Source organism: Crassostrea angulata, chromosome 9, assembly GCF_025612915.1.
Source record: "Crassostrea angulata isolate pt1a10 chromosome 9, ASM2561291v2, whole genome shotgun sequence".
Classification (NCBI taxonomy): Eukaryota; Metazoa; Mollusca; class Bivalvia; order Ostreida; family Ostreidae; genus Magallana; species Magallana angulata.
This window is the reverse complement of record NC_069119.1, coordinates 22,882,540-22,909,808: the sequence shown is the minus strand read 5'-3', so window position 1 is coordinate 22,909,808 and position 27,269 is coordinate 22,882,540. Positions and strand designations below refer to the sequence as shown.

The 27,269-nt window shown below is 32.3% G+C and overlaps 1 protein-coding gene and 1 long non-coding RNA gene across 13 annotated transcripts in view; one reads left to right on the top strand and one right to left on the bottom strand.

Moving 5' to 3' along the window:
* LOC128164168 (partitioning defective 3 homolog) overlaps positions 1–12,399 on the top strand; it is a 43,494-nt gene extending 31,095 nt beyond the window's left edge. For 9 of the 12 annotated variants that reach the window (XM_052827913.1, XM_052827911.1, XM_052827914.1 and 6 more), the window contains 6 exons: positions 83–148; positions 3,581–3,740; positions 4,160–4,243; positions 6,487–6,994; positions 9,615–9,748; positions 10,229–12,399. In XM_052827913.1, the coding sequence (XP_052683873.1) occupies positions 83–148; positions 3,581–3,740; positions 4,160–4,243; positions 6,487–6,994; positions 9,615–9,748; positions 10,229–10,646 (1,370 nt within the window). In that variant the 3' untranslated portion in view covers positions 10,647–12,399. Of the gene's footprint in view, positions 1–82; positions 149–3,580; positions 3,741–4,159; positions 4,244–6,486; positions 6,995–8,426; positions 8,457–9,614; positions 9,749–10,228 lie in introns of those variants that run through there. The other 3 variants (XM_052827917.1, XM_052827922.1, XM_052827916.1) reach the window with 3 other exon arrangements.
* Positions 12,400–22,146: 9,747 nt separating this feature from the next.
* On the bottom strand, positions 22,147–27,008 carry LOC128162399 (uncharacterized). The gene is made up of 4 exons (XR_008240648.1): positions 26,825–27,008; positions 25,535–25,645; positions 24,772–24,829; positions 22,147–22,361 (listed from the first exon to the last, which is right to left on the bottom strand). It is a non-coding gene; the product is annotated as an uncharacterized LOC128162399 (long non-coding RNA).
* Positions 27,009–27,269: the final 261 nt, after the last annotated feature.

The following is a 27,269-nucleotide window of genomic DNA, read 5'->3' as shown; positions in this document are numbered from 1 at the left end:
CTCCCATTCATTTAGTTTTGGGATGGGTAATTTAATAAGAGCCTCTCATCAATTGATGTACAACATTTTTTGTGTCATATAGAAGTCCAAAATGAGAATCAGGAAGGAATTCTGGAATCCAGTGGTGGCTTCACTGTAGGAGAACATGGTACATCCAAGTTTTGAATGGTTACCGTGACAACCAAAAACCTTCGACCAATCTGATTCTCTTAACCAGCTAACCTAGCTCCACCTAATGTTATTAGCCTGCATAATGTTGATTGCTTCAAACAGAAAATCATTACAGGAAAAGAAACTTTAATTTGTAGATTAATCTTTTGTAGATTGAGCAGGTTTCAAAAAAGCAGATTTTTGTGCTTCAAGTATTAATAGAAAGCTACAGATTTTTTTTTATCAGAAGAGTTTGATATATTACTGAGTGGTATGATTTTGAACTAACATTACTAAAACATAGTCACATCTATATTTATACAGTGAAAAGAAAAGCTTCATATATATATGGTATTTTTAATCATAAGTTTTATCTATCTGCAAATTGAAGTACCTTAGCAATTTTGATAATGACAGGAAAATTTCACTTTTACTCGCTAGGTTTTAATTACTTGAAAATGTAATAGAATTTTATTTATCCAAGTGGGCAATGTTACATAATTAGTTAATGGAGAATAAAGGGAGAGAACTACATATAGGTGGTTGTAAAGGAGCTGGAAGGCAGAGATTCTTGGTTGTAGAGGTCAAAGGTTGGAGGTCAAGGTCATTTGTATGATGTGCTGTCTGTGTTGTCCACTTCATTTTGGGAACATTTGACCTTTAATTTTTTTGGCATGAGTTGTTTCTTCACTGAGATTGTTGTGCCACCTTGTTTGTGCCATGGCATGATTTATATGCTATTGTGTCATTTCACTGAGTTTTGAATGATTATCATTTCACTCCACTTTTGAGTTTACAGCATGGTTAGTTTTATTGATGTTGCACGATATGAGTTTTTGGGCATGATTGTTTTGTTGTATCTTTATGACTTTTGTAAAATTACCTATCAAAGTTAGAAATTTGCATGATTTCTCTTGTATGTCACCCGATCATACCTTTTTTGCATAAACACAACTTTATGTCACCACAGTCATAAGTTTATGGCATAAACACAACTTATGTGTCACAGAATAATTTTTTTATGCCACTGTAAAAATAAATTGATTGCTAGAACATTTTCAGTGTAACTTTGATAATTTGAAATATAATTTCTGGTTTATCAAATTTGAAATACTACGTGAATTCAAAGAGGGGGAACAGGCCTGCTATCTGTATACTAGTAGATTCCTTTACAGTACGTTCTCTCTTTGACTATAGACTCTGTTGACCAACTGCAGACTCCACCATCTCTTGATATTCTGAATGCTTTGTTGTTTCATTCAATTACTTTTTGTTTTGTGTTATTCGCTAACATAATGAATGATTTACAAATGTTGTGCATTGTTTCATGTTGTTTTCTAGAATTGCAGTTGTTGTCTTATGTTCGTAGTATTGCTTTAAGTGTATGTTGTTTGTCATTGCATGATGTCTGGTATTCAAGTTGTCCTATGTTTGCTGTATTGTATCAATTGAATGTTGTCTGGTATGATGGTATGTTGTCATGATGTTTGGTATTCCAGTTGTCCTCTGTTTGTAGTACAGTATTGCTTTAAGTGTATGTTGTATGTTATTGCATGATGTCTGGTATTCCAGTTGTTGTCCCATGTTTGTTGTATTGCTTCATGTATATGTTGCAATTGTATGTTGTTGCATGATGCCTGGTATTCTAGGTGTTGTGTGACAATGTACACACGTCAGTATTGTGCGAGTTATGTGTGATGTTGCATGATGCCTGGTATTCTAGCTGTTTTATGTACACAGTACATACAGCACAGAACAACTTTAAAAAATCGTTTGTTTGTTTGCCCTCACCAGACCAATTGAGGAAAAATATCCAGACTCAGGATGTTTCTAATTACATGTAATAAAATCTGATTTTAAGAGAAGATTTTATTTGGTTGAAATTCAGTTGTTTGCAAATTTTTTCATTTTAATTTTTAGGCATTTTTAAAACAAAAAAATAATTTCCCTACCAAAAGACTCAAAGTTTAAAGGCTAACATGCATTGTCTTATAAGAATTGTTGTGTGATGTTACACATTTTCTTGAGTTCCACTTGCTTTCTTGTAGCAGGAAGTATTCAGTTTAAAGATATTCAAGTGATTCAACTATCCCTGGCAAAAATACTATGATTGCTTTCTACAGAGACAGGTCAAGTGGTTAACTCAGTAATAATTGTCCCATAGGTGGCATACTCAGGATTACTGATATTGATGTACTTTATCAAAAATTCCTTTATTTATGACTTTAAAGGAACTTGAATATTATATAAATAGTGCCTGTTTGGGAGGGTAACAGTTGAAATTGACACCCCGAGAAAACCATTGTCAACCGACGCGAAGCGGAGGTTGACAATGGTTTTCGAGGGGTGTCAATTTCAACTGTTATCCTCCCAAACAGGCACTATTTATTTTGTTATACTGAATGTCTTTTTTAAAATTTTAAAGAAAATTTTACTGCTTTTATATAGGAATAACGTGAATTCTACAGCGAACCGTACGCGCATAATTTTCGCGCATGTAATATTTTTTAATGTTACCCGTTGCCAAGTGCGTTGCTAACGCTGAGGGTAATAGTAAATATTATTAACTGCGTCTTAACCAATCAGATTTCAGTATTTAACATGAAAGTATAACAATTTAAAATAACATTTTTACCTTTTTGTTTAATAAAATAACTTAGATGTAGCATCTTTAAACCTTGAAATATACCCATTCTCTTGAGAAAGCCTCATTTTTCAAGATACTGCTTTATTGTTAAATATTCTCATGTGCAGCCTTAGCAGATGATTTCTTGCTATAGTGTAAGGACATCATTTTAACATGACATATCAAACATCTTAATAGTGTTTAAAATATGGTGAAAATTGAATACAGAAAAGCTTCTTTTGTCCAACTCACCCAACTGTCACCAACATTTTAAAGATTACTCAACTCAATTTTCAGCTCAAATTCTTAAAAGAAAAGGATCTAAATTTAAGTCCAATACTCAGATTTTAGACTTGAGCGGAAAGTTGGTGAAGGTTGCAGGGCCTTTTTGATAGATAGCTCTTATTGTCTTAGAGTTCCCACACACAGGATGTTGTAATAGAAATTATTTTCTGTTATGTTTCTCTGTGTTCACTTTAGAATAATCGTTGTATATGTTCAACCTAACACTTTCCATAAAGGATATATAGCCAGTTACTGTAGTGTTTGTAATTTGCATGCCTTTTAAACATTATTCATCAACAACAACTTGACAAAATGATATTTTTCAAGATACAAATGTGTACTTTGATAGACATGCTTCTAATGATAGCTATTATCGTATTAATGCGATAATTAACATTTCTAGGCATCTGTTGTTCAGTAAATGAATTAATGGTTACTTTAGTTGTTTCTAAGACAACATTGTTCCTATGGTAACAGTAAGTGTATCTATGGTAACGGTTGTTGTTTCCCTGGTTACAGTGGAGGAGGAGAGCAGTGAGGGAGGGTCCGTAACACAGGCGGCCATCAATAACTCCGGACATTCCTCCATGAGCAGCGAGGCAGAGGAGGCCAAAAAATCCAAGAAGAAACAGACCAAGGAGAAAAAAGGGCCGGGCGGCATATTTAAAGGCTTGCTGAGGTAAGAGGAGGGAGGAATGACAGGTAAAGAATGAACCAAAGATTATTGTATGTTAGGAATGTATGAATGTCAAAAAGTTTTTGTAAAGTGGGGGGGGGGGGGGAAGGGGTGGGGAGCTGAGAAGGGATAAGGTACAGAATAGGCTAAATACTTTCTAATTTTAGGAATGACAAATGTATTGCTATGATGTGTACAGTACTTATTGCACCCTGGCTCTGTGTATTTTAAGAACACCTTTTGCATTCATAAATGTATCAGCAGACTAGGTGTTCTTTACTGCTTAAACGAGCTTCCTCTCAGTTAGAGCAACTTCATTTATGAAAAGGCTTAATTATCAGACTTAGAAGACATTGCAACAGTGTTTCTAGAGTTTATTATATAAATATTGTGAAAGTAAAAATTTGTGGTCCATATTGTAGGAGAAGCAACAAGAACAAACGAGACGAGACTAAAGCTGAGGAGACAGACAGACAGGCAGAGCCTGTAGAGAAAGGTCATGACAGGTAAAGCAATCTAAGGGGACATCTTCTTAAAAGGGAGATGGTTTAATACAACTAAGGGGGCAAGGCAAGGGGGGGGGGGGGGGTCAGAGCAGTTTAAATCAGGACAGGTAAAGCAACCTAATGGGACTGACCTCTGGAAGGACAGGTAATAAACCCCAGGGGTCAGGCTATGGGGGAAGGAGATTACTGGTCAAGACAAGTATAGCAAATAGAGAGCCTAGCTACCAGGTGAGGTGGGGGTCAAGCTAGACATTAGAGGGGTTAAGATAGGTGAAGCAAACTTCAGAGCCAGTTTACAGAGAGAAAAGGGGAGGGGGGGGGTCGGGTTAGGTGTGTTGGTGCAGTTAGGGGAGATCCTACAGGGGAGAAGAGGGCGACAGCTTGACAGCCTGATGACAGGACAAGTAGCCTAAAGAGGTGGTCTAAGAGGAAGGGGAAGGATCAAGATAAAAGAAGAAGAAAGATTTGTCAACAAAAGAAAACTAAAAAAGCAACCGAAATTGAAAAACTAAAAAAGCAACCGAAATTGTAACTGAGACATGTAACCATAAGAGGATAGAGAGTTAAGGACGGGCTAGTTGAATGATTGTATTAAGGGGGAAAATGGTTTGGTTAAAGGGGATGTAAAAAAGGTTTGAATGAAAGATTCTAGAATCATGATTTTATAATGTGAACAATTCAAAAATATGTATTTTTTGATTGCTGTGGGAAACTTGTAAAATCTTGTATTATAAACTGTAAAAATTCATGTACACTTTATTGCCTTGGCAGTTTTAAGAATTTATTTGAAGAAACTGAGTTTGAGAGGTAAACATTTTCACTGATTGTTCACAAACTTTTCCCCCATAATTCACATATAGTCAGAAAAGCTGCAAGTAAGAACCCTATTAAGAATCCCAACAGATTCATGAACCTCTCCCATTGCACAAATTTTTTTGGATCAAGCTGTTTATGGTCTTTTGTAATGAATTTAAATGAAGAGTTTAATTTGGTATTGGATTTTTAAAAAAAAAGATAGTTAGAGACTAGGAGGCAGCACTGTGTGTGTGTGTTTTTTTTTTTTGGACATGGGGAATTACCAGAACATTGCTTTTGTGGTCAGGTACTGCATTAAAGATTAAAAACTAATTCTTTTACTTTGTGATAATAGTATCTAAGGGCTGATGTTTTGTTTTGAACTTATTTGATGCTAATACAGGAGTGAACTGAAAGTAAAGGTCATCCTTTTTAATCCTGATATTGCCAGAGAATTGAATTATGTCAATTTTTACCCCAGTTAATTATTTCTGTTGCTATGAGGTGATGGAATTTAACTTGTTGTACAAATGTTATCTTTTTTTAAAATTGTGTATCCATGACAACCATCTACAGTAAAACTCATTTGAAAGGAACTTGGGTATAGCAAAATCTCAGATATAGCGAAGTTTTGTGGAGTCCCCAGCAAAAATTTTAACAAATCCTAGTGAAAGTTTACGATTAAAATGAACTTTCATATAAGATGTAGCCAGCAACCAGAAAAAATGGAAACAATGAAATTTACATAGTTTTCAACAATCTCTTATAGTGTTCAATGTAAGCAATATCAAATAACACTGTCTATTGTTTTAATGGGTTTTTTCCACACATATTTCAATTAAACATTAAACAATTTGATTTTTGTATTTATAAAAGAAGGTATATTTTCATTAAATGCTCAGTAAACACAAATGGTAGCCATGTGGAAGGGAACATCTATATATAACAAATATGCTATTCTTATTATTACGAATTCGTTATACAGACATAACGACAGAGCAAAGTAAATCCAATGGTCCATAGGAATTGGTTGTAAATAGGTTTTACTGTAGTTATTTATCCAATAATTTGAATCTTGAAATCCCATTACATCCCTTCATTTTCCTTTTGTATCCCCATCACAGAAATTAAATTAACAATCAACACCCAAAGTCATGATAAATTATACAGAGATCTTGACATTTCTCATTACAATGTTTGAATAAAAACAATGTTTGTATTTGATAGTAAATATCTGAAACTGATTGCTCAAGATTTGAATGATTTCTATAATAGGCATTTATATATTTTATTTACACTTTAAATTTGCCATTCTCGGTAATCTTGCCATATCCAGGAACATAAAAGAAAAAATTTTTAAATCAGAGTCTGTTTTAGATAATTTAGGAATTGGACGTATGGGATAATAATTCAATTCTAACCGAGTTCTATTTTTTTTTCATTCACAGAATTCATGAGCAAGTCCGACAGTTACAGGATCAAAAATCCAATGCAGAGTTCATGAAGCTTGAGCAGAAATACTCTGATGGTGCTCCTCAATTCTCTCTCCACTCGCCTCAAATCCAGGGCAGTTCCATAATCACGGAGGATCACTCCCAAACCTCAAATAATTCATCCTCACGCTTCACTGATCACTCCTCACACTACACAGAAAGCTCATCAAGGTTGACGGATAAAAATCCCTCGTCTTACAACGACTACCAGTCACAGTTTGCCGGCCACCCCCAACCGTCTAGATCCATCGTGGATCCAGAATCCATGTCTCGTGCAGAGTGGATCCAGCATCTGAGGCGTGAACACCAGCGTCGGCATCAGGAGAGGGAGGGGCATTATCCCCTCGATGACCGGGAGGAGAGATACGAGAAGGAGATCCAGGCGGAAGAGACCATGGTAGGGACTCCTTGGCAAGATGCCAGGGACTTAGCTTGGCAGAATGCCAGGCACAGCGCTAACCAGGTTAGATGGCTTTATATATATAACCCTCCACAAAAAGTTCACTTCATTTGTGATAAGGGAATTGTGGGATGGGGAAGAAATTAAATTAATGTTAAAGTGATTTTTTAAGAATCACTTAGATTGTGGGCTCTTCTCATTTTGGGAGTGTTTTGAAGGAAGCATTACTGAATCTTTTGAGTTGTTAGTGATAGGTGCAGGAACCAACTACATCTTTAAACTCACATTGAATTTTAACTTTATCCAAAAGATTGATTAATTGATCATATTTTTATCATTTAGTGTTTTCTCTAAATAACTATAAGAAAAAATTATAAAATATATATATATTGTGGTTCAGTCTTTGTCATTATCACTGCAATTACTTATTAATTTGTCATTTACATATTGTAAGGATACTCAACATCAGAAATCCTTACAATAGTGTTAAGGCCACCAAGCAAGAGATCTATAGATTGTGAAATAAATGTCCAATTTTCTGGATATCTGGAGTTTTAAGAGGAGGGCTTATTAAAACCCCTAAACTCTTACCTCTTGAATTACACACTGAAGTGTAAGATAAGAAGATAACAGGGCAAACAGCAGTTTTATATAACATCTATGCCTGATCCATAATTTTTTATAATATTGAGCCAAAGTTTTTAAAAGCCCTGTGAAACTTGGAATACAGAAGTTTATAAACTGTATACAGGTACATCTGCAAGCTTTTGAAAATTAGAGGGGGGGGGGGGGGGGATTGGGATCTTGATTTAACTAGTAAAGACATTTTTACTGTCAACAGAAATTATGTTTATTAGGAAATATCTTGCAGAGGAATGTTGTGGACTCCATTATAGGGTTGTTTCTAAAAATTGAAATAGAAGGAGGAAAGGAAAAAGTAGCAGGGGGTCTGGGGGTCTTGCTTATAGCTACATTGTGTTTGAAATGCAATAATAGCCGGGTAATTAAGGCATTATAGGCAGGGGAATTCCCTGCCTCCCGGGTCTTAGAGACAACCCTGCCATTAAGAAGTTGCTTTTTTCAGTGCTTTCTTTGTAGACTGCATACACATCAAAGTGCTGAATCATCAAACCAAATGCCATGAACAATTCTGTTTAGCTCACACTCTGGTGTTTTAAGTGCTTGCTTCGTTTCTGTTTCAAAAACATGTTTGGTTTTAAATGAAGTGCCCTTTTTCTTTCTATTTAGCTGCAATTATATTCATGCATAATCATAGATTATTGGGATTTTTTACCCTAGGAAAGTAAAACTTGTGAAAAAAATAGCTATTATTAAATATACTGGGGTAATTTGTCCCATTAATAAGAAAGATAACTCCCTTTTGACGAAATGAATTTTGCTCATCCTGTAAACATTGCAAAGTTGATTTTTTTCTGTTTGAGGATAAGATTTGAACTAAAATACAATAACTGATCAGTTTCCATTTTTGGAAAAGCTCTAATACAAACAAGAATCTGGTTGACAGGTAATCTTTGAAATATGTAAAACACAGTGAATGCATCTCGAATCTTGCAGCTAAATTATACATATACAAAACAAATTTTAAGCATAAATTGTTAAGCATATACTTTTCTTGCTTTTCACCTCACTATAATTTCCAATGCCTCATTTTTTTCCCTGATACACAAATACGTCTCAGCTATTCCTTAATATGTATAGTCTGTATATATATCTACACATATATTTAAACCCTTTTACCTCTGAAGACTTAGAATTGTGTTTATTCAATATTGAGTAATCATACAGAGATCTGACAAATGAGGCTAAGGAATTTTTTCACCTGTCAGTGGAATGAATAAATTAACATACATTGGACTGAAGTATTGTCAAAATTATAGTTAACTGATGGTTACCAAAAAGTTCACCAAAATATCATAAAAACACAGTTAAATGCACAGCTTTAATAAGTGATTTAAAATTATGATAATTACTTATTGCATTATATAATAGTAGTATGTTTAGGGTATGCATATAATCAATAACCAGTATACACACTCTTAGGACCCTTATTAGTATGTTATATTTAATAGTATTGGTACTAACTCAACATGTATGTCTAATTATACATATATTAAACATTGATTAACTGAAATATTATCTAGCTGATACATGTATAGTATATATATCATGTACTTGAAATACCGGTACTCACAAACAGTATATTGTATATTAAGCATCTTTAAAAATATGATGTATAGAGACAGGTGGTTTTTTTTTTCACTTTTACCATTCTGTACGATTTAAGAAATATGATTTTACATTTATAATTTGACAAAATTTTTTCACATCTGTTCACAAAAAATCATGCTTCATCCAAATTAATGAATTTAAATCCTTTTCATATGATAATATATTCCATCTCCTGCTGCTAGAAGCCTGATTTCTAAATGCATTTAATTTCTTGTAAATATAATACAAAAAATATTAGCAAACTTAAATTTAATATATAAATTGTAATATTTATATTTATAAGAAAAGAAAAAAAAATCCTTAATCTGTGTAAAGAGTCTTCAGTTTAAAAAATGAGATAAAAGAAAATTTTCTTAAAATTAAATATCAAATTTTTCAAACTAGTATGTAAGATTTCCATGTTGTAACAGATTTTATTGTTTTAACATTGTAGCGGTATGGGAAAAGTGCAATACCAGAAAACATCCTGTATCCACATCATCCACCCAGCTCTGTTGTCCCTGACAACAGTTACCTTGGATACCAGGGAAACAGGACACAAAGCACGGGACATTCCTATCCTGAGAGGTAAGTAAACAAATTATAACACAACCCAACCACCACCTCCGACAATATTATTATAATCATGAATTTACATGGGTAATGCCTGCATATACAACTGTATGTTGATGAATACGTATGCTTGGAAATGCTCAAAATCGATTATTGTACATAATCATTGTATAATAAAGTTGTTCAAAATGGCTATCAACTGATACATGCTTAACCATTTATATGTAGTGGATTAAATAGCATATTTTGTATCTCATATGGGCTTAAAAATGAAGGATTAATAGATAAAGTCAGAGTTAAAACATTTCATTAACAGAATCCCCAGTGATTTGTTAAATGATTTTCATCCAAAAAGTTGTATGTTTTCTAAACTTTGCCAATGCTCAGGGAGAGACAACTCCTTAATTAAAAAACTTAAGACCATCAAAAACCATTTGGGATCATTTATTTATATCAAATACATCAAACATCCTCAATGATTTCTTTGCTTTTTAGACCACACAGCAGACCAGCCTATCAGGAGCCATCATCCTATCACCATAACTACCATTACCATGACAACATCATTCATCAACGTCAGCGTAGTAATGAGTACATTCCTCCGCGCCAGCAGGCCATCGAACACTTCCAGCACCACAGACAGAACAGTGATCTATCGGAGCAGCACACCCAGGAATTCTACTCCCGACGCCCCCCTCTACAGCCCCGCCCCTACACCCCCAAGGAACACTGGCAGAACACAGAGAGTGCCCCAGCAATGATGAAACATTACCCCCATCCCCAGGCTCCTCCTGGCCCGGGACCCCAGTATGGGGACCCCATCTTTGCTTACAGGGACCCCATCTATCCTTCCATGGCGGGTAAACGTTCTGTACAGTCTCTGTCCTCACAGCCTGGTTCAGCCAAAGTCTGACACCCCACCCCCCAAATAACTGGGACTTTGATTAACTCATTGGACCCTGTGGTTGTGCGGTTTGTTCTTGGTGTTGATACAGAACATGGTTGTGTCATGAAGACAACAGTGTTTGTTCTGTTTGAAGACAAAAAATATATGTTTTATAAGAGGAATGGCTGAAGACAACAGTGAAGTGTTCGGGAGATATGCTAGTACTGTTTTTGGATGATGTGAAAGAAGCTCTCCAGTGTTGTGATAAATTATATATTTGTCTACTGCCAGAAATCCATGGAGCTGCCCAGATCCATCAAATCTTTTCTCTTTTTTGCGGAGATTATGAAATCAAGGCATTGAGATTCTCTTCTTTGTTATGGATGACTGAACGGCAAGGGGGTGGTTATGCTGCTACAGAAAAGCAGCATAGCCTCAAGGATTATATGAATATTCGACAGCAGCCATACGATTCATACAACTGTGTGTCTGCTTGATATGTTTAATGAACATGCTTCATCCTCATTTCATTCATATTCCTGCTTATTCAGACAAGGATACCACAAAGAGTTACAAGCACCGTATGTGATAATTACCATATTTATCATTTACATGTGGACCACAACAAAGAGCCAGATTATTATGCAGATGTCATACAATCACTTCATGTTTATGCAGATTTTATGCTAATTTATTCAAGATATGCAAATAACTTCCAATTATTTTTAGCATATGCATATGAGGGTACAAATATCATTACATAATTTGCCAGATATTCAGAAATTTGTTTAATTTATCATAAAAGAAATGAATTATTTTATAACTATACTCTTATTAGACAGAAAATGAATTTCAAGAGCTTATGTTGGTGTCTTTTTATTAATATTCATGAGTGTGCAAATAATATTGTTTACATTAAACATTCCGCATTCAAGTTATATATGTTATTATAAGTAGGTATGATTATTTTATCTATATTTTTATATGCATTCTTTTTACTACGAGGATAACTTTTCTAAGTCTACAGAACATTCAAACACTAGGAAAAGTTTTAGATTTTATTTAGGGAAGTTCAGTAGGATAAAGAAAATTATCCAAAATTGTATTTTATTTTTTAACAACATTTAGTATTGTACTCTAGGATTAATTTTAAGACTTTGTCTCAATAAAGGAAATCAAGTTGCTTTAAAATTTAAGTTGTTAGAAATCTAGGAGAATCTAGGTACTACATAGTTGCAGTGGTGATATTGCATCATTTACTTGTGTAGAATTAAAAAGTATCAATAAGGTATAATTCAGTAGAATTTTTTTAACAAAAATTTTTACATGGAAACACTCTTGTTGGTTGTGACCCATTATAAACTGGATGTACGTCTGGTTTCTTAGGCAATATGATGGATGATGCTGGTTTCTTGCTTCCTTTTTGGGTCTTCTATCAATACATAACAGGCTTGTTTTGAAACGGTGTGATATCAAGTAAAGTTAACTAATAATTATGTTTTATAGGGTAATGTTTCAAGACAGATAAAGGACTCTCTTTGCCAATGCATTATTTCCATGAATAAAAACGTTTGAGATTTTTAGTGTTCTAAACGCACTCTTTGTCTATATCTTTCTATATCTATATCAATTATTGAGGGGCCATGTCTAATTTACAGTATCATTTTGTCAATGTTAAACCTTTGTATATATATAAAGATAAGTGGCAATGAAATCCACTGTTTTATATGTCATCAAATTGTTGCCTTAAAACTATTAAATAAAAAGTACGAAACCATAATTTGACTTCTTACTTTAATACTATTTACATTTCTGGTATAATTACTTTGTGTTATAGACTGAAGTAATAAACAGAAGATATACACATAGTACAATGATCATGCTATTGATACATTGTAAAAACAAGCCACTTTAGAAAATAAAATTATTTACCCATGAGATGTGATAGTTTAAAGGTAATGGAGAAGACCAGACATTTCTGTAACTTGTGTTGATTAAATTATGCAAATGAAGAACAGAGCTAACTTCAGATTATCCAGATGCTTAGTCGGGTTTGATAATTTAAAACAACTCAAATGAAGTGTCTTAGTCTCGGACTTTATTACATATGTAAGTAATACCGGACATACCACTTTCAGACGTGCAAAGTATCTTTACTTTAATGTGTAAAATCTAGGTAGCTTCAGACAAAGGGCTTGATCTAAATTATCCGGATGCCAGGGCAGATGACAATTTTTTTTAAGCAGATTTAATTTAAATGCTAAACATTCCTTGTCTTGGTCAACTATGACTTTAATGGTTCGAATAAACTATTAATATGAAACATAAGGCTAGCTTCAGATAGAGAGCCCTGATCTTGATGCATGCTAAGAAAACCTGGTCAAACTTGCTTGATGGATATGTGAGTGCTGACTTATGGTATATCTGTATCATATAATGTATAACGACATCGAAGATTATAGATTGATGTGTGATTAATGTAAACTTTATTGTATGATACTGTGTCATATAGTAAAATATATAATATAAAACAAAATTGAGACATATATTATTTTTATTATATTTATACAATGAAAAAATAACAAACCGTGAACAATAAAACAAAATATAATTTGATAGTATAATAACTTAATATGATAACATTATCATTTAATATAATATCATATCATAGTGTCATATGATTCAATATTGTTTTGTATCGTATGATCAAATATGTCAAATGATACAAATTGTATCGTATGACATAAAATTGTATACCAGTAGATACAATATCCTCTCAGATCACATGATACAAAATTTATTGCTTCTGTAACGGGAAACCTGTACGTTTCCACTTCGGATTCATTATAAATCACAGTGAGAGAAAATACATTCGTATAGTTTTAAAAGACGATTTATTAAGTTGATTTATAAGTTGTTTGTTATAATATAAATTAAACAGAGGGAGTTGGTGGATATTTTAAAAATACCTACGTGAAGAGGTCAAAATAAAAGCAATCGTGCTTTTCAACTGTCCGTTCAGTACTGTCGTTGCAGACGTAACGGTGGTCAGGCCGTCAACAGACGTTGTTAAGAACGACCTGACGCACGCACGACGTCAGCAACGAACCCGAAGTTTAAAACATGTAATAATATAGATATACATGCTATATAATAATGAATATAGTTACAACGATACAACAACACAAGACATAATCATCATATTAGATATAACAATAAATCATTCACCATTACACTTCATTCATTTAAGCAAACATAAATGGAAATATACACTGAATGTAAATGTACTACAAATGTATACTGTATATATAAACCAAAGCATATCATATGATAAATATTGTACCATTTGTACTATATCATATGATTGTTATTGAATTAAGATAAGACACGGCATTGATTTAAATAATAACTTTTAATTATATGATATAATTATATTTACATGATCTGAATGAAAATAGTCATATTAAATATTTCATATCGTATAACAGGACATTAATTTTTCTTGTATTAAGGTAGCTCCATACTCGTAAAATTCTCTGAGGAAAGTTGAAAAACCGAACCGATTTCGACTTAAGGTATTCAATGTATAATGAAGAGATATTGAACAATTTTGAATCATTTTAAACTAGTTAAATATGTATTGCTAGATAACTATGAAAGTGAAATAAACCAAATTCCCATGACAGAAAACATATAAGGAGCTGGTCATTTTTTAAAAAGAGTTATCTCCCCTTGATGAAAAAAACCCAAATTTTAATTGTCTTCAAAATATCTGCGGTAAATGATTCATTTTATTTCATATTTAAATAAAGAGAAAGTTTATGCATGTATTAACCAAAAGAGTTTTATGAATTTTAGGTTACTTTTTTTCAATATCTTAATAAAACATACATTGCCCATAGACTTCAATGCAAAATTCAAGGTGTAATTAGTTGGACCATAATCAAAATTCGAAAATTCCTTTGGTGGAGTATTTTTATTTGATAACACCTTCAAAATGATATGATTAAGAATATTGGACCATTCATTTATAAGGTACCAAAAGTGGTCGTTATACATCGAGTACCTTAATAGACCTAAATGTCATCAATTGTTAGAAAAAATATACATGTCATCACACTTTTGGAGATGCCAGATAAACATAAACTTAAGCATATTTTAGCATTAGAAAAATGTATTTTTTTTTTGTAAAAAGTAAAATCTTGTAGGCAGAAATGTGTTTTTCTTGTTTAATGTTAATGACAACTTTATCAGAAAACTAAAATTACAAAAATATTTTAAAATATTTTACCAGTACGTTGGAATAAGAAAAACTAGAGCATTTAGACATACACCTGAGAGAAAAGTCAGAAAAAGAGTTATTTCCCCTTTGCATAGATAAAATATATAAAAATTTGGAAATTTAGTATAAAATTAAGTGCGAAAATATCTTGAACCTACCAATAGTTCTAATTACATCCATGTGATTATATTCACATAAAATAAATAAAATTATCTTGCACAATTTTTAAAGAATTCAAAGTTTTACAAAAAAGTGTGACATCACAGAACACTGGATTTACTTTAAATCATGATATATATCATACATATGCACAAATAATGATTTTCATATAGTATGTCCTTCAGGCTTTATTGGATTTGATGACTTTATAATTCTCAAAGAATGATTCCTTATTCCTTTTTTATCACTAAACCATTTTTAAACAAATTGGTCTTCGAATTTTTTTTAATAACTGCAGAAATTCCTTTTACATTTACAGCATTTTGAACAGACCAGATATTTGAATAAAAGTACTCAAGTACAGATATCCAGGCTCTTTGATGTGCATGACATTGCATTATTACAAACTATAGGCACGTGTTTAAGTTAATATTATTGAATTAATTGAAGTTTAAAGCGTGTTAAGCATTTGTACATGTATATTGATATCGTAAATATATTATATCGCGAAAGGTCATATATTTTTGTTGACAATATAATCTATTACAAGTAATTGTTAATTTAGACTAGAATACGCTTTCTTCGGATTCTCTTCCTCGGGATTACACAACATTTCAACGCTCCACAACTAGAGCAAGCACCTTTAAGCCAAATGCAGATCACATTATAGAGGAATGGAGCTTTTGCGTATATAACTACTTAAATGAAAATCATTAAGGTAACTTTGTATTCGATGGTTTGGGGATTACAGATGATTTTTTAAAACTGCTATCTTCAATATCTACTGTGATCTGGAGCAGAAGTGAGTGATATTCATGAAAACTGGGACTATCGGCAGATAAAAATCGGACAAAGTTAAATGATCACGCCGTTTTTACGTAACCATGCTTTCCTCCATTATTTTGTAAAAAGATTGACAATATTTTTATGACACTGCTTACTAGCTATATCAAGAGGAGTGGTTCCATCTTTGCTACGCAAATTAATGTCAGCTCCTTTACTAAGTAAAAGTTCAACAATGCTTTCTTGTTGACTTTGACTAGCAATGAAAAGTGGACTAAATCCCTCTTCCGTACAAACATTAATGTTTGCACTTTTACTCAGTAAGTGTTCCACAGTGCTTTTATATCCGTTTTGACAAGCTATATAAAGAGGTCCAATTCCGTTTTTCATGCACAAATTAATATCTGCTTCCTTATCCAGTAAAATCGAAACGGTGTTACAATGTTCGTTGTGACAGGCTATATAGAGAGGACTTGCTCCGTTTTCCCTGCACAAATTAATATCTGCTCCTTTACACAGTAAAAGTCTTACAATGCAATCATAACCGTTTTGACAAGCCATATAGAGAGCACTTATTCCTTTTTTGTTGCACAGGTTGACGTTTCCTCCATTTTGCAATAAAAGTTGTACGGTTGAATGATGTCCGTATTGAGAAGCTTTAAGGAGAGGACTGTTTTCTTCAACATCACACATATTTACATCTGCTCCATTATTCAGTAAAAGTTGTACAGTGTTATCGTGTCCGTTTTGACAAGCTAAACAGAGTGGACTTGTTCCCTTGTCATTTAATTGATTAACGTCTGTTTCTTTACTTATCAAATATTGAACAGTGTTAGTAACTCCGTGTTGACAAGCAAACCATAGACTATTAGCTTCGTTTTGTTGGCATATAGATGGGGTTGAACCGAAACTCACAATCTGATCGACATTTTCTTCTACGCAATTGTTTCCTGAATCCAGAGTGTTGTTGTCCTGCTTCATTGTATCAAGCAACTCTGATTTTAAAAAAAAGAATAAAAAATAAAGAATAAAAAAATGTCTAATATGAAACTTACAGAATTTAAATTTAAGCCTTTGTCGTGTTGCAACTTTGAATTAACCAGGGGCAGTAAATACAAAGTTCACAACATGACATCGTAATCCTACAAGTATTTTTTTATTTAGAACTTTTAAAACCAGTTGGGATTTTTTTTCATATTATTTCAAGGTTCGTTATAGTTTTTTCTGACAAATATTTTTCTTCATTCCTATGCTAATATTGCCATTATAACTGTTACTTTTTTGTACTAGTTAATTTTTTTAATTTTTATTATGCAAAAAATTAATTTTCTTACAAAGTTAAAATTGCCGTGTTTACTACGCTAAATTTATCACGTAAATGTACATGAAGCATAAAAAATTTGTTTCATTTTAGTGATAAACAAGTTAAACAGTATTAAAATTATTAAATTATATTAGTTTAAATATAGCCTGAACTTTTGTTTATTTTACATTTATCATAACGGAAATAATACAGAAATTGGTTAAAGGACATGCGGTAAATAGATAACGTATGTTTATTTATGGTCATGGAGAAATGTGTTATTAAGTCCAGTGACGAGCCTGTCGATGCCGGGTCAGAAATCTAAATAAAACGCTTCTACTGACCACGGTGCGTCAGATCATTAGTATGCACTAAATCGCATTTACTTATAAGGTCCGGAGATCGGAGGTAGTGTCCGTGCGTATAAAAAGGAGGTGCGGGGAAAGCGGCTCTCCAGTAGTCAACTGGAGGCTGTCTTTTGCCTCCTCTTTTTGTACAGGTAAGATCATATTAAGATACTTGCGCGGTTTTAATAAAAGTTAACAAAAATGATTCAGAAGGTTCAAGTAAATATAATATCTTATTTTCAGAGTTTTTGTAATCAATGTTTATTGTTATTAATTATACATTATATTATATTGTGGAATTTGATTGGAATGTTTTATTAGTAAACTTGAATAAAAGAAGTAGTCAACTGGAAGCTGTCTTTTGCCTCCTCTTTTTGCACAGGGAAAGGGCTACTCCCCAGGTTGAGGAGGAGGAGGAGGAGAGAATTCTGGGTTATATAGCGTGGCACAAACAACGCCAGGTGTCTGGTCAAGGACGAACAAGGTCCCGAGGATCAAATTAACTGAAATATCGTATTGAGCAAAATCCTAGTACGATACATTCAATTTATTTGATTGTAGGCGATATTCTTTTTTTTAAATACCAATTACATTTACCATTCACATATGTTTGTCGCATTGCTCACATTTGAATATTAAAATTAATGTTAAAATATCTACAATTTTCACCTTCATTTTAACTTTGATTAGACATTTTACTGCTGAATGAATTTATATAAAATCAGGATATTTTGGTCGGGAATGTTAATTGTATTCATACTTTTTCTCGATTCCTGTTCTCCAAGGTTTTTTTCTATGCGTGATTCCAAATTTTCAGTGTAATTTTCATGGGATGCACGTTCTGGAACAAAATCATATCATTTTTTCCTTGTGAAACATTTTCTTGAAAAGATGTATGAAAGCGTAATTATTTAAAACCTTTATTTTTATGGTATGCAATAAAATTACTTGTATTAAAGTAAATATCATATATAATTTGTATACAATTTTTACTACATTTATTTAACATGCTGTTACAGACCCTGAAACGTGCTACTACACCAGTTGCACGGTTCGGTTCGTTACGCTTTATGAACGGTACAGTTCGCTTTGTGAACGGTACGGTTCGTTTTGTGAACGGTACGGTTCGCTTTGTGAACGGTACGGTACGCTTTGTGAACGGAACGGTTCGCTTCTTGCACGGTACGCTTTGCTAAAAATAGCTGCACGCTTTGTGAACGGTTTGCGCGCTTTATTAATGAGGTAGGCGTGGCCTGAACGCTTTGATTTTTCTCGATATAATTTTGTTTAGTTTTTGCCCGATCTACTTCAGCAAGGTGGTAATTATGACAAGAATTTTTCTTTTTTTATATGATATATTACAAAAGTATTTCAATCGATCTATTTAAAATCAGAACGTCCATCCGTTCCCCCGTTTTTGATACGTTGCGTGAACCGTGTACTCAGTGACAACTGGGAAGCGGGGGTAATTTTAATTTTGATCAGTCTGTTATTATTAGTATTTGATTTAGATTAATGTTATCATTAAGATAGATTAAAAGAACTGTTTGACTTAAATCCGATATCTTTTGTTAATTCAGCGAGCTGTCGATAATTTTACAAATCATTTTATTTCTATACATGTACTTGAGTTGAAGTCATTAGATACTTCTAATCCATTAAAAATTGCTATAATAAATTGCCCCGACTTTATTCCGATATTTTTTTTAGTTTAGTTTCCTTTATCGTTGTCTTGATTCTCGGCTAGTTGTTATTATTCATAATTCGTATGATCATTCTTTATTGCGTACTACTGTAGTATCATTGCCGATTGCCTTAGTGAATAGACGATGTAAAATTAATGGATAGATAAGAAATCTTGAAATCAACTGTTATATAGTTTTTTGACACGAATTTTTATTCATTTCAATATTGATTCTATGATTTTCTGCACTTGTTTGTATACATAGATCATACCTACATCTAACCCGTCATCGCCTCTCTTATCTGAACTAAGATCGCGTGAATAGTCAAAAAATGACTATTAGTTTTTGTTTTTCCGTTAAACTATACATGTTCATGTAACATATTTCATACAATATGTACACAACTGGATATACACAACAATAACTTTTATTTAAATAATGGCGATATTTATCATTCTGTTGAACAAGTGTCCGCTCTTCACTGTATGCATGCGATTTAGCTGACGTTTTACAAATGCTGACTAACCTGTTTATATTTTATTTACCTTTTTACACACATACTTGTTGTAAACAGGACACGAAAAAATACCCGGTAATCAACAAATGAATGTTAAAAGTGATAAATATATAAGAATTTATCTAGTAACAAAAATAATACGACAGCGAGGGAAAACGACTCCGATCGCCAGTACATGAATTATAATCATGAAATCGGAGAGAAATTATTGTTGAATAATTTATAATAGGAACACTCTTTTCAAAAGGGATATAAGAAAACATAAAACAAAAACGTTTCATTCGATTATTTTCTTCTAGCCACATAGGAGGAGCCAAGTAGCAGGCGGTGCATGGCGTGATATGTACTGTTATACTTAGACTGATTGACAGGCGAAGCACGTGGAGTCCTGAGATAAAATCCCGCTCAAATGACCAACTATAGAAACCTAAAGCGAAATTTTAAATAATAAAGTTCAGTGATAAAACTTTAATTTAAGTATTATAATCAACACACAAGTTCTCTCTCTCTCTCTCTCTCTCTCTCTCTCTCTCTCTCTCTCTCTCTCTCTCTCTCTCTCTCTCTCTCTGAGGGTGTATGTGATTGTGTGCAAACCATTTGGAATTATTAGATTTTTATTTGTATGAAGTGAATTCATTTTAGACTCATGGTTTTCACAACAATTTCAACAAGTTTGTACAGCGGACGATGTACATATAGATTGATCTCGACGGTTAAAATTTCGACGTTATTTCACATCACACATATAAGATTGAAAATAAATTTTAAAAGAGCTGTGTTTGTGCTTACATGTACTTGTTATCTCATTCAACTATTTATGATTTAATTAATCATTTGTTTTTTTTTTTTTGGTACATTAATATACCCGGTAAATGATATTTTTATCGCAATATGTGAAAATCCCGCATGTATAGAGTCGCTGAATTGTTCCACGGATCCACGCGCCGATAGTCTTACGTGTAGTTGTTTGTGTCCATTTCTACAGACGGTTCTTTCGTTTTTTAGAGATTAAGAAAAGCCATGAAACTAACAAAGTAGAAGTAAGATATATTCAGACTATACACACGACAGATTGTGATGAGTAACCTAACAGGTGCCCGTGGAAAGGTGTGAATACCGGCATCTCGTGTACACCTATTTAAGCGTCCAAATATACAGAGTTAGTTGTAAAGTACAATAACTGCTAAAAACCAAAGAAAGACAATAACACCTGTTGTGTATAGAACCAAAGATCAGCTTCTGTACACGTGTTTTGCACGAGTGATTTTTGTTCATGTGAAATCACGACGCCATTACCAGCTATGCGGGAAATAAAGTTGACAGTTATTTTATGGAATGCGTGTACTTTTTTCCCGTTCAATGCTTGCATTTAATGTATTAAGATTGTGTACATGTATTTATTTACAATTCATCATACATGTATGAGTGATTTTTTGTTTATTTATTGGTACATAAATGGCTCAGGAACAAATCACTAGAGTCACCGGTAATATGTGGTTGTCATTTACATTTTCTGGGTCTGCGTAACTTAAGTCGACATTTTTTTTTAATTTAAAAAGGATATAAAATTATATATAGTTATATTTCAACCCTTGTTTAGACATAGTGTATATATATATTTCTAAACAAACGCTACTTTTCTAACGTTTCGGGTAACGAGATCTCTCTCTCTCTCTCTCTCTCTCTCTCTCTCTCTCTCTCTCTCTCTCTCTCTCTCTCTCTCTCTCCCGAGAATCACTTAAAGCTATGTAAAGTCCAGTATGTACCCAATGTTTCAAACATTTCATAAAAATAATCAAAATAGTATAACCACGGATTGTGTGAACGTTAATAGTTTACAATGTTTAAGAAATCGGCGATGCAAGTTTTGTCGAAAAACAAAGAAATGGTTACGGTCTATGAAAGGAAAGGAAAAGGAAAGGATATTTTTGTGACTGTTTTAATAAGAATAACAGTCTTAAATCTTAGTATGTGTTATCTAATCCCGTATTAAAAATGTAGCAAAATATTGAACTTATCTGGTCAGCGATAATCTCCGTCCGTATTCACCGAAAGACATTAGGTCAATAAGCCGTATATGGAAGTTGCACGCTTATTGCACGGTACGGTACGCTTTTTTGTCCGTCTGGAGGCGGGTCTTGCATAAATTATCTTGCACGCTTTTTGCACGGTACGGTTCGCTTTGTGAACGGTACGGTTCGCTTTGTGAACGGTACGGTTCGTTTTGTGAACGGTACGGTACGCTTTGTGAACGGTACGTTTCGTTTTGTGAACGGTACGGTTCGTTTCTTGCACGGAACGGTACGGTTCGTTTTAGAGGTGTAGTAGCACGTTTCAGGGTCTGTAGTAAGATTCCATCTATGTCAATTTGAACACGCAATCTTTTCTTAAAATAAGTAAATAATAGAAAAGTAAGAAGATGAATTAAAACGAACATACACTCACTTTTAAAGTAGATGTACGTCAGGAATATCAGGCATATGGGGACGAATGTGCCTAATAACACAATTATTGCAACCAGGTTCCAATTTGTTTTGTCGTTGATAGGATTCATCTCTAACTGTATTTTCTTTGTAGTTTCTTGAGAAATAGTTGTTATACTATCATTCAAGCCATTCTCAAATTGTATGTGCGTTGTTGTTTTTGGAGTGTAGGTGGGTTTTGTACTGGTAAGTTAAAAGCTTGTTTTATTAATTTAACCAAGATGTTAATTTCTTTGTACAAAAAATTCCTACAACTAATTACTTTTTCATTTTTTTTAAAGGAAAACCCTTTTTATTTACATTAATTCTTTTAGTTAGCACGTTTTCCGAATGAATCATTAACTGAAATGATATTTAGATTGTTATACTATTTTTATGATCGACAAAAGTGAGATGATAGTTAAATCTCAGCATTACGATTCTCTCATCACCCACATAGGCACGGAAGCCAACACTTAATAAACTGTCCTTCTTTTTCATTGTATTGTCAACATATAAAGTATTGTGACCTTTTATTTTCATTGAATTGCATTTTGCGATTTCTACATGATTTAAATAAACTTATTGAATTTTACTAATTTTTGAATTGCTATCTGCGTTATAGACTTAACAAAATATTGAGCCCAACTTGGTGATTATATAATGGAAATTTCAAGGGCCCCGCCTAAATAATAGGAAATGGATGAAAAGCATATCAAAGAATTTTCCTTTGACTTTGACCTATCCCTCCAAACATATATTTTACATTCATAAAAAAAATGAAATGATTGTGTTTTCTTTTAAATAATATTACACATGAACTAATCGCACACGTGTTGCATCTTCTCATTACCATGATTTGATACGAGTCTTTCCACCACGCAAATAAAGAAAAGACTAACATTAAATCATGATAATGAGAAAATGCATCACTCATGCAGTTATTTCATGCATGATAGCATGTCAATTGTAGTTTGATTATATTTTAGTTAAGAGGGTGGCTTTATTATCCAAACAATTGCTCTAAGATCGTGTAATATCTACTGGTATTTGAAGACATATGGGTGAAACAAACTTATAACAAAGGGACTACTGAATCATGATCATAAATTTGGGATAGGACTGTTCATGTTTACCGTCTCTAACTACGATTACAAATGCAGATATTTAGATGCTTAATAATAAAAGTAATAATAACAAAAAATTCTTTATGATTTTTAGAGTTTAGATTCCTTTATTGTGGATTGAATTTCGTAGAGCTAATATAGCTTTTTATTTTTTTCCGTAGCTTTAATAGGTTAATGAGTACAATGTTTTGTGGAATAACTTGAATGAAAAATATATTGATAGTCGATCTTACTTATAATTCGTTGTGGATTTAAATTATTGGGAGATAGGATTAAGAAAATCCCTGAAAACTGAGTATACACGAATTCCAATGACTTTCCAGCATCTGAAAATGTCAGTCTACATGTATTTTCCTAGATATCAGAGTGAGGTGACATCCATGTGCCATTAAAACTCCCGCCCCGCGAAATTCATTCAGTAACAACATTTTCGAAATCTCTCTCTCTCTCTCTCTCCCTCTCTCTCTCTCTCTCTCTATTGGTATAAAATATATTTGTGTTGTCGCTGTAAAGCTAATATATACGCACTCAGTCAGGGATATGAAACATACATAGAACAGCCATAATAATATGTTATTTATATATAGTTCGCTTCCAGAAACTTTGTAGAAAAAATCTCTTTTTTCATAAGTATTAGATATAATCTAATGATAATTGTTCAAAAGTAGATATCAAATTGGTTATGTAAGATTGAAAGTTTCATGTAATTTTACAAAAATAAACAAATATATTCAAAATACGTGAATACGTTTATATTTGTGCTCACAGCGCATGAATAAGCAAACTGTATTCATAGAAAATTGAACGTCGCAAATTTCCAATGCAGACATAAGGGGAAATATATAATGAATGTTAATATAATAGTTTATATGTGGACAAGACGATAAAAAGCATGACAATGTACAAGTTATAACACAACAAGCGCTTCCGTATATAAGAACTGTCATAATTTTAAGCAAAATTCGATTTTTTGTTCAGCGCAATTTGAAATTGAATACAATTTGTGTACTATTCTCTTTTCGAGCCTTGACAAAATTGTAGAGATTCAAAACAAAATGGAGAAAAATTATATTCAACCATAAATCATGGAAGATGCATTTAAGAAATAAACAGAAAGTTAGAAAGTTTACCAGGATATGAACTTGGTTGGTCACGTGTTCAAATCTTGTGAAGCCAAATGGGCTTCTTAGAAAATTTGATTACGTGCCAACCAAGTTATTTCTAATATTTACATTTGAAAAGGTCAAATTGTTCAGAACTGTTAAAATTACCGATATTTTATGTTTATAATAATCCAAGCGACAAGCGATAAGCGCCTGCTATGATTATTATGACGTCATGAGAAAGTTCATACAGAATTGAACGTTTTTGGTATTCTATAGGTTCATGTAAGGAAACATAATTGACTTTTCCAAAGTTGTAGTTCTTTTTATGTTCTATTAGTTATCAGTACTATTAGCTATCAGTTTATTCAAAAATATACATACCTTTTACAATTTGGTTCGGTTAAGAAACATCCATTTTCAATATGTACACAACTTGGATCTTTAAAATAACAAAACAAGAATATGCATTGCAGTAACTGTTTCTTTCCCTAGATCCCTAATCATTTTATCTTTAAATTTTTTTTTTTTAACATTTGATTTTTTTTCCATTAACGTGGTGTTACAGTTGGAAAATACTTAAGATGACCGGACACGCATATAATGTGCTAGCCGAAGCTGAAACCATGCTCTGATGTTCCAGAAATTTTTTTTTCGTCCTTTTTCTCTTTGTATTGTAATTGAAACGTTAAGGAGGGTAAAATGCATATTTCAGTGCAAAACTATATTAAATCACAAGTTTGGATTCGAATATTATGTAGTTAAATGCATCAGAAAAGAAATTGCTTACCGAATAAAATTGTCTTACAAAAAATAAGAATTATAGTGATTAATTTATTTAGTTAGGAAAAAAATGGGTTAATTTGATATACTAGTATACAGTAAAATCAATATCGTTCTTGGATTTTGTGAAATTTTTTTTCAGTGAGATTTATTTACATTTTGGTTGATATCGCTTATAGGACTTTAATTCAAATAAAAGATATTGTTTTCGTAAACTGAACTTATAAGAACGCATTGTAAAGTTTCATACATGTTATTTATTAATTGATAAAATTATAGTAAAAAATGATTATTACAACAATTTAATTGATTTTAATATTTTTTGCTGTTGAAAGATTTTGCATTTATAATCATCAATACTTACAATCAAATATTCTAGAGCTCAGATATGGAGACGTAGGGCATCCATATCGAAAATTGTTGCAGTTGTAATCATTTACTAATGAATTGCTTTTGATTAAATAAAGACAAAGGCCTGAAAAAAAAGCAATAAAAAATACTTAGATTTTCAACATGGAAAATCAAAGTAACAAAGTTTCAAATGTTTACCTATGGATTTCGCAATGTTGAACTAAATGATAAGTTACGCAAAATGAGATATGATCAAATTGGTTTTTATTCATTTATTAGATACTTTATAAAGATTGTCGGATTTTTTTTTCAGGTATATCTTGTGGTTGAGACCAACGTCGTTATGAATTTAATAGTAGAAATAAATATCGAAAGATGTGATGATACATGGTAAACATTGTAAATTGAACTTCTTTAAACACACATTTTTTGACTTAATTGTTTAACTGCAGACGATTCAGTAAAGTTTAAAATTATGTTAAATTGAAAAAGGACTTGCTAAATTAAAATAGATTCGGTGAAAATTGCATTGAACAAAATAAAAATATTCGATTATTTCAATGGTTGTCATAGATTTCTCCGAAGTTTTTATAGCTATTAAATACATTTCTCATCACTATTTGCACAGAAAATATATCTAAACCTTTTTTAATATAGTTTATATAGTTTGAGGGGACCTAGACACGATATATATATATATATATATATATATATATATATATATATATATATATATAAAGGTTGACTGGTGTTTTTACTATGATTCACCTAATTTGAATATTAGAAGTCCAGTTACAAGCGAGATACGGAGGAGTTTTTAATTAGATAAAGCTCGAGTCTTATATTTGGTTACAAATAAATGACCATTTCTTTGATAAATTACTTATTCTATGTGTTCATAAATGATTCTTTTCAACAACAAAAGTGCTTACAAAACAAAGTATTAAAACCTCTGTAACACGTTTGTAACTCGATCTATATTTTACTTTCAAAGTTTGATAAAAAAAAAATACATTAAAAACATCCATATTGACCATTCTAGACATTGTAAATGGAAATAATTACTTTTGAAAAATGTGTGCCCAAAATTGTGACTTTTAATTTGCTTAATATGGATAAATTTTTGGAAGCTATGAATTCAATATAATCAAAAAAACTTATTAAGTACATGTACGTATTACCTGATTCTCGCAAAGTTATAATCACTAGCATATTTAAAAAAAAAAACCCGATTTTTAATGAATTTATATTGGAAAAAAATGAATAACAAAACAATACAGTAGCTACTTTCTATAAATTTTACCTTCTTCAATTAATATTCTACTCTCTGTATAACAAAACTCCAATAGCTCTGTAAAATGTTCGTTTGGTAAACACATGTATGCATTTTCCTCAGAACACATAAGAGCAGACGATCTCTTTTCCCACTCAGCTTCATTTTTTGGACAAACTACTGTTGAATATACTCGGAACTTATAACCTTCCAATTTTCTCTGAAATTTACGCAAAATATTTTTAAAGAAACTTTAGATTTTTCCAATGAATAGTCAAATGTTGCATATACACATGCTGATAAACAAAAATTGTATGATTATATATTGGTTACAAGGTGCATAATATGGTGGCATAGTTCTACATGTACCACCACTGGTTAGAGTGAATATTATGTATGTTGCAAACTATGTTGAAAGTGGAAGATTCTATTATAATTTGAGAGCAAGTACTTATAATACTGTTGAGATGGTTAC